The following is a 9,416-nucleotide window of genomic DNA, read 5'->3' on the forward strand; positions in this document are numbered from 1 at the left end:
TGTATAATTCTAATTGTAAATATTATTAATAAATTTAAGTGTATTTTATAAGCAAACCAGTCTTGGCTAATTGCTTTGATTTTGTTACTTATTGTGTATGCCAACCAAAACAAAGGAAAAAAGGCTTTTTATTTTTTTTGCTGAAGCGAAAGATAGAATGTATTTATACTACTATTTAAGAGGTTTCTCCTGTTTGGGATCCTCGTTTTTTTGGTTCAAAAATACCCCTACACCCCTGTGTTTAAGTAGAGTAGTCCTACACCCCTATGTTCAAAAATGCCCCTACACTCCAAGTTTAAGTAGAAACAACACTAAAGGGTAATATGGTAAAAATACAACTCTAACTCTCATTAAAAAATTACCTAAAAAATAAGGTCACTCTCCTGTAGAATTTTAAATTGTTTTATCCACTTATAAATTAGATTTTTAAAATAAAAATTATATATATAAAATAAAAACACAGGAATTTTTTTTACTACAAAATAAACATGTAATATTTGCTCTTTTTTTGAAACTAGTCTCATGACACTGACACTCTTAGTTGTATTAGTAGTTTTAAATGTGTAATATTAACGAAAAATGTGTAAACCTCAAATTAGAATGAATGGAAAATTATGACACTTAAAAAAAAAAAAAAACCTCATTACACGCGCAAAGCGCTTGTGACGAGGCTAGTTATTATTATACGTCAATTGACTTAACTTAGATGATGACATTATACAGGCTTTTTGCGTCAACAAAAATTTTGATGCGAAAAAGATATTAGTTGGCACTAAAAAAATTTATTTTTGTAACATAATTCTGCGTCAACTACTGGGTTGACTCGAAAAACGTTTTTTGGGGCAACATACTATTTTAGTGTCAATTATTAGTTGACGCTAAAAGTCGTTTTTCTTGTAGTGTTCTAGGACTCCATCATGATTCATATACAGATACTTGCCCATTGTCTCACGCTGCACAGTGGACTTCATAGCTCCTCTGGGTTGTGATTCTCCAAAAGAAGTCTGCGTAGATTGATAGTGAGACGTGGGAAGACATTAGGGCTACATGGTTTTGTAAATGGGTTTTAATTTCCAACGAAAAGGAAAAGAACTACACGATGTTGATACCCCTTTATATCTATTATATAAGTAGACTGGTGGAACAATTTTAGAAGGATAACCTAAAAAACAATAGTTAAGGTACAATAATTAAGTTTTGTCACTTAACATATATAATCACTTTGTTTTATACTTTACTATTGTTCAATTTCTCTTACTTAGCTCAAGTTCATTGTTCAAGTTATAAAGCCTAACCTTTTTTTTTATTATTAAAATGATATCGCAGGATTTGAACTTATAACATTCTTTCTATAATAAATTGATAATTATTTTTTATCATCAGCTCAGTACACTAATGACTTTATTGAAACCCACCTAAGCTTTTGAACAAACAAGAAAAAATCATAAAACAACAATTTTGTGATGCGTATAATCATAAATACTCAAAAATGATTTATTTATTATAATACAAAGGTCACATGCTTTAAACAGTGAACCGAAAAACACCAGAGCTTGTTTCTTGTAATCAAGCTGTAGGCATAGAATTAATGTAGATGAGATCTGGCAATGTTACCATTGCCTCCTTTTGGATAGAACCCACCAGGTTTATGCTCATCACCGGAGCCATAAACAACCCTCAATATCTCCTCAGCGGTCCTATCATATACAACAGAGTCCGCATCTCCAGCAAGCACGTTCCCTTTGATCTTTCCCTCGGCACCTTCAGATATGCGAACCCAAAGACCTTCATCTTTGACACCTTCATGTCCAAGCTTGTTCCTTAGATCCGAAAAGTAATTTGAAAATTGTGCCACACTTATTCCATATGGTTCCACAATCTCGTGTGCATGCTCATACAGGTATGCTCGAATAACTGCATCTTGGCCCGATTCCACGCCTAATAGGCCTGCAACGAGCTGAACATATACACGTCCACATTCTTATCATAATATCTTCATGATTTTTGGACAAGTAGTAATATTTTATGACATCAGAGTAAGTGTTATGAACTCAACTTTTGTTTCTATGCTCTACCAATCCACCTTTCAAATCAAAAAATGATTTGGTTTAAATTAAACTTGATGTAACTTTTATCAATATTATATCACTCAGTAACTATATATCAAACGTGGAATTTGACAAATCCACGATTAAATAACTTGAATTGCATTGTCTCCTTATACCTTATATGCATGCAAAATATAAAGATGAGCAGAGATTAATTATAATCTCATATATAAAATGTTTAACTATCCATTTTTGTACTTTAAAGTTAGGCAGAAAAAATGAGATGATGGAGTAAAAGGAAAATTGCATATAATTGAACCAAATTTTGCATGTATGTTAAAAATATAGAGAAAATATATAATCCAACAATAGAATTTTTAAAATATTAATCCAAAAAAAAATTATTAGGTGAGTTATACCAAATATAAGTTGATTATGGACCTTTGAAAAATTACAAATTCCAATGGTCAAGCTTTATCATTTCTAAGGGGAAAAACGATAGTTTACTCTATAAAAAACAATGGTAGTATATAACTATGTATATATACACACATATGCACGTAAAAGCAATAAATTTTAATTACTGTCTATTTCTTAGAGCATTACTAGGGATCAATAATCAAGTTTAAATATTAGTTACCCTTCTAGAACTAGGGGCTTGGAGTTTTGGAATTGTTCCAACGTAGCCCGTGAGTCCAACATAAGGAATAAGGTAAGCTGCAAGGAGGTAGTGAACTCCACTATAGTAAGGATCAAAAGGTGGGGACAACTTTTTCCCTACTGCAGCATCAACCACGTTTGCAAATGATTCTTTACTTAAGTCCAATAATGGTCTTGGAAATCCTTTAACAACTTTTTGAATGGCCCTGCATCAAGAATTTAATAGTTAGTACCTTTGACATTTAAAATAAATTATTGCTACGATAGGATTTAAAGTGTATAGTATCTACATTATGATAATTGTTGCTTGTCATTATGTTATGCCATCAATGTGTTTCTTTTCATTATAGATGGGATTCAAATCCAAATCCTTTATTCAAAGACAAAAATATTTATCTAATAAACTAACTAGAACCCATTAGCCATTATACCAACACACAAAATTAAAAGACATAAATATATTAAATAATGATTTCAAGAGAAAAACCTCAAGTGTCCAACTTCTTGGTAAGCAAATTGCTCAATAACATCCCTGGTAAAAGGATCCAAATTTGCCTTTTTAGCACCAATGGGTGTTGGACCTCCCTGGGTTAATTGTGGAGCAACTTTATCTAATCCATAACCCAGAGCGCCATACAAAAAGAATTCAGCTTCAAAGAACTCTAAATTTAGAGGAAATTCCAGAAGATCCACATCTGCTTTTGCGATTGATGTGTGTGAGTCGAGTTCAGAAGAATAAAATTTGGGAAGGAAGAGTAGCGACATTAGTAAAGTGGTGATGGTGGTTGTGCTAGTAGCATGTAGTGCCATAATTTTCTTTTTTGCTGGATATTTTTGCAGACTCTCTAGTCTTCAGATATGTCAGATCGATATTACTACTGTTTATATTTATATATAATCTCTGGCTGGTTATATTTAGAAAAATGCCACATTGCTAATGTCGTTTTTTTTTTTTGTTTTGGGATAAGGCTATTGTCATTGTTTATATTTAGAATAAGGCCGATGTAGATATGTCAGATTGATGATAAAGCTACTGTTTATATTTAGAATAATGTCAACGTAGATATGTCAAACTGATGACGAAACTAGTGTTTATATTTAGAATAATATGGACATTACCTTTGCGCCAAAGTTTATCTACAAAAGTTATAACTTTACTAAATATCTTTTTATTGGAGATAAATTTTGACAAATCCATCATTGGAAGAAATCTTCTTCTTATATTCTTCATACTTGCAAAAATTTTAGAAAATTAAGAATCAATAACTATGTCATCCATAAATGATTTAAATTACAAGTTTTTGTATTTTAAAATTATGCATAAATATAAGCTTATAGGTTATATAGTAAATAATATCTGATTGACACAAAATTTAACATGTGTATTAAAAGCGTAAAGAACATGCAATTCAATGATTAGATTTTCAAAATATGTAGTAATGTTTATTTTATTGAGTAAGGTTATAAAATTAGGCTTTAACCAATTTTGTAGCTAAACTTCATCTTTATATTTGCATGGCTTGATGGCTAGCTGTTGAATAGGGATGATTTGAAAAGGTAAAACTAATTGTATTATATTTGGGTTGTGAACTTATGATGCAACAATGCTAATGTGGACTTTGCCACAACCAATTCTAAAAGTTAAATTGCCCCTCGACTCGTACAATAAGTCTAATTACAACCAATTCTACCAAATTTTTGGTAGTTACTGAAGTGATAACTTATGATTGGTATATAATAAAATTGATTTTGGTGTTGACTCGAGTGAAAATGATTTCGTCTTAATCACAACCTTTCACCTCAAAAAATGGTAAAATATATATAATTTCTTGTGTGCGTAACATTGTTTGGGTTCCATAGGATTTGGCTTATAGTTAAGCACATTGTGTCTATCCATTGTGTGATATGGATGTCCCTTTGGAGGCTTATGCGCACGCTCTTTATGAATCCGTGAAATGGTCTATTTCTAAAAATAATATAATATTCAAAAACAAAAGTGAAAAGGATATTGATAGATAGATAGATACATAAGCAATTAAAAAAAATAAACAACAATAATTGTTTGTAATTTTAGGAGTTTTTTAAGAGAATTTTTTTTTACAAAGACTTAAACGTGTGTTTGTATTAATTTTTTATATAATTTTTTTTAGAATCTAATTTATAAGTGATTAAAGTAATTTGAAAACCAGTAGGACAATGGTCCTATTTTATAGGCAATATTATAGGGGACGTTAAGATGTATTTTCACCAAATTATCCTCCAAATTTTTTTGTGCTTAAAAGTAGAGTATAAGAATATTTTTGAACCGTAAAAAGTCTATCACAATAAGGAAAGCCTTTTAAATAGCAGTATAAACAATTAAAAAAAAATGTGCGGATAACTTTAGTAGTTGGTTTTGATGTGGAGTTTTGAGTTTGGAATTTGGATTAGGATTTGGGTGAAATTTTGAAATTGGATAATATTTTTTTTCATTATAGAAATTTTGGATAATTGCTTGGTAATTATCTCTTAATGTGAGAAAAAGAGGGAGTGAAAAAAAAGATGAGAGAGAGAGAGAGAGAAGGGACAAAAAACTATTCGAAACAATTAAAAAAAGTTGTTTTATCCCTTGATGTGAGAAAAAGAGGGAGTGAAAAAAAAAAAAAGATGACTAACATGAGAGAGAGGGAAAAAAATTGACAAAGTGACGCGGAGAGGGAGAAATGTGGGTTGAAGAAACTAATTTTTAAATTTAACTAAAATTTAGGAGTTTTTAAATTAGTAATTTTACATGTCTAACTACATTATTTAAACTTCCTAAGCAAATGAATTTATTTTTATAGTACTTTGGACATACAAAAGTATGAGTGCAAATAAAGAAAGCCCCTTAAATATTATTATAGATAATATATGAAAATAAAATAATACAGCAATAAAGATTAAACTACAATAGTCCAAAAACAAATTAAATGAAATTATACCATGTTCTAAAAATTGGTTGCTCATATCTTATTTGGAAAGTGGACAAATAAAATAAATTTATTGCATCACATTAACAAAAATTATGTTAAGAAGTTAGTTTTTTTTCTTTAAATAAAATAAACTATGATAGGGATAAATCTCAAAGCAGACGGATCCAATTTACAAAGTTAATAATAAGCAACGGTGCTATCAAGAGAGACGGTCTGGATAGCATAGCAGTCAAAGAACTGGTAGACGGAATCATGTCTTTAACGGAAGGCAAAGAAATGGACAAACTCTTTAAAGTGGATGGACTCTTTAAGGTGGATGGACTTGACGGAGACGGTGGCAAAGCCACGTGGCACCTACGTGACCTAAGTAGTCTCCAAGGAACCTAATATGGAAATGTCTTGCATTCTACGTTCAACCATAATCAGAGGAATCCATACAAGGAAAGAATCCCACAATATATGAACACTGAAAAGGATCTTCTCTACAAGGAAATGTCTTCTCCATCAAGAAACTAAGGTCATCTCTACACTCCTATAAACCCCCTCCCCCAAACCCTCACAAATCGAGGTACGCATAATTATACCCTAGCTCTGGCACTCTAAGATAGAAAATTCACTTTTCTAACTTAACCTTTGGAGGCTGGTACCACACCAATACTCTCTGTAGGGTTTTTTTCTTTATTTGTGTTGCGCAGGTTCCCAAGGGCACTTGAGAACTATTCAGCTTACTGACGATTTTCAACATCATCAGTTGGCGCCATCTGTGGGGATAAGAGGTAGAAACCATATTGCCCCTTCCCAGACAAAGAGTTGTATGGTACTCACACGCTCGATGGCAACCACCAACAACCAAGAAAGTGAACCCCGCACCACTGTCCTTGAAAGACAGGTGCAGACCTTAACTGCGGCTGTGGAATGCCTTACTAAGCAAACCCTTCTTAATTCTTCTCCCTCACCTCCGAAACATAGGTTCAACTCTAGGAAAGGATCTTCCTCCAAAACCAAAGGTTGGAAAGAAAAAGGCTCTGTAGAGTTTATTTAGACCCCTTAAACCACAATTGGATTAACCTAGTTAACAAGCCAAGTTATTACTTAGTTCAAATTCCAAATCTAGGTTAACTCAATCATATAATCATATCAATGTAAAGTACAGAATATAAAAGACACAAAGATATGATGACCTAGGAAAACCAAACCGATAAAAAACCTGGGGAGGATTTAACCTAGCTATCCTCAAGGTAAACCTGAATCCACTATGAAAGAATCGAAGTTGTACAGTAGCAACTTAGACCACTAACATCCTATTGCTACCCACCAGTAGAAACTTACTGACACGACCACGTGCAAGCTCCGAGACCACGAACTCCTTCTTTCTTGGATTCTCCAGCAAGTACAAGCACTCCCACTTGTTTATCTTTTAGCTCTTATGGCAGCAACTGAACGATCATCAAGTTCTCGAAGAAATCTCCTTCTTGATAATCCCAAGCTTGTGTGGAAGCAAGCACCTCTCAGATCTCACAAGAGATTCACACAAACAGCAATATCAGCAACCAAGAATCTTGAGAGCTTTTGGGTACAAACCCTAGATACAAAAAGAGGCACACTCTTCTCTCTCTTACAAGTCCTTAAAAACGTGCTTAGGGTTTCCTTTATATAGTGGGAGAAGTAGATCTGAAACCCTAATCCTTAATGGGCTTGAACTGTGTTTGGGCCAACTTAAAATTCTGCAGAAAATTCCTGATGCACGATTCTCGATCGATCGAGTCTATTCTTCGATCGATCGAGCCGTGTAGAAATAGAACAGTATTTTCCTGCAACTACTCGATTCCAAACTTACATTAAACCAAACTTTGAGCAACTCCAAACCTAGACTAAATTTTTTGATCATGGTTTGCCAACACAATACACATTGAAGTTCTGATACATTAGTCCCTAAGGTCTTAGAACCTAATAGGCTCAAAGTGATTCAGTCACTTTTTCTCTCTCTCCCTTTATGTTTTTGCATTACTTGTTTGTTTTGCTTTCTTGTTTATGAGTCAGTCTAGTTTTATGCTTTGTATGTTTACATGTTTTTGTTTGTTTGTTTTCAGTTTTGTTTTATTTTTTTTTTACATATAAAAAATATACAAAAACAGTGTGTGGTTGTGTATTTTGGTACTTGTGTACCTTGGATGGCCTTTGAAACAAAGTTTCTTAACTTTGTATCTCTTGTAACTTAGATGAGCATCTCAATGCACAACTAAGCAAGTGAGCTTTGTGACTCGTGTTTGTGATGAGTACGATTAAGACTATCTCTTATATCTCATGCTTATATCTCATGCTTATATCACTCTTTTGGACAGGAAGGACTAGAAAATCCTAATAGAAAGACATAAATAACCATCTCACCACTAAAACCCGCCAACCATGTATAACATCTGTATGCTTCGGCATTGCAAAATTGCAATGTTAAAGCTTAAATAATTGGGTATTTCTTCTCTATCTTATATGCCCGTGCATGATGTGCTTAAAAGAAAAAATATGCAAAGATAATAAAAGCAAAAAGAATCAAAAATCTTTTAAAATGATCGTAAGCGTGTTTCTAGGAGATGTGGGAGTTATAGCATCTACCTCGAAGGTGAGTCCCCATCAAGCAGTTATGATTGTGTGTGAGTGTATTTGATTTTCTCATGTCTTAAATCTTCATAATATGAGACACTTATGCACACTTGCTATATTTCACACACAACACAGACACTCTTTGCTACTTTTGATACATGTGTAGGTACAATGTGATTTGGCCATCACAAAGAATACATGTGTTAATATATGCTCACTAAACTGTCTTAACTTATTTTTGAAATATAAAATTGGTTAGACTTGTTTAGTGTGTGTGTGCGTGTGCGCTTTTGGATCTATGGATGCTATGCTTATATGTTGAGAGATGTCTTGAGAGCTTAACATTCTGATTGGATCTTTGGTTGAGTAGCTTGCTTGTTGCATTTATCTCCTTGTGTTTTTCCCTTTGAAAAACTCATTTTCTTCAAGCTCGACAACTTCTTGACAAATCCTTGACAGATTCATTTCTATCAAACTTTCTTTCTTCTTTTTCTTGATAGAAACCTTGACAGATACTCGATCCATAGAGATTTTAGAGTTGCTCCTCGATAGAAGTTCAAAAGTTTCTTGATCTAACGAATTTTCTGGGTTTCATCTCGACAGCTTCTTTGATCCATCGAGCCAAATTTCTATGCTCTCTATCTGCTCGATAGATTCTCGACAAATTGTTCGATCCATCGAGGTGATTTTTTCCATCGACAGATCCTCAACAGCACATCGACAGATTAATTTCTGTCAAGATTTAAAGCTCGACAAATCCTTAATAAGAATCTCGATCCATTGAGTTGCGATTTCTATTTAAAGGCGAGATGCGATTCAGATTTCATTTCTCTCACTCTTTCTCGATAGATCCACTTCTCTCTTGACCCAAACACTCTCCTCTCACTCTAATCTCCACTCCTTTCAAGATTTCGGCCTAATCAAGCTTCAATCTTGTGTTATGAAATTCAAATCCTTCCTCTCTCTCTCATGCATTTCACGCATTAGACCTAGGTTTTGGGGTTTTTGCTATATTTTGGGGTTTTTGAGATTTTTGTGAATATTGTGGGTTGGGATATGTGAATCTGATCTTATATGACTATGCATTGCATCCTTATTGCATTATAACAATGTTTCATGCATATTTAGATATGTGTGATTGATTATTGTTGTTGAGTGC

At 33.1% G+C, this 9,416-nt stretch overlaps 1 protein-coding gene across 1 annotated transcript; it reads right to left on the bottom strand.

The window, feature by feature from the left end:
- Positions 1–1,579: 1,579 nt before the first annotated feature.
- Positions 1,580–3,545, bottom strand: LOC142623233 (ferritin-like catalase Nec2). The gene is made up of 3 exons (XM_075796630.1): positions 3,196–3,545; positions 2,689–2,914; positions 1,580–1,957 (listed from the first exon to the last, which is right to left on the bottom strand). The coding sequence occupies exons 1-3, from the start codon at positions 3,516–3,518 to the stop codon at positions 1,586–1,588; spliced, it is 921 nt and encodes a 306-aa protein (XP_075652745.1). The 5' UTR covers positions 3,519–3,545; the 3' UTR covers positions 1,580–1,585.
- Between the last annotated feature and the right edge of the window lie 5,871 nt (positions 3,546–9,416).

The sequence above is a fragment of the Castanea sativa genome, chromosome 2 (assembly GCF_040712315.1).
Source record: "Castanea sativa cultivar Marrone di Chiusa Pesio chromosome 2, ASM4071231v1".
In the NCBI taxonomy this organism is placed as follows: domain Eukaryota; kingdom Viridiplantae; phylum Streptophyta; class Magnoliopsida; order Fagales; family Fagaceae; genus Castanea; species Castanea sativa.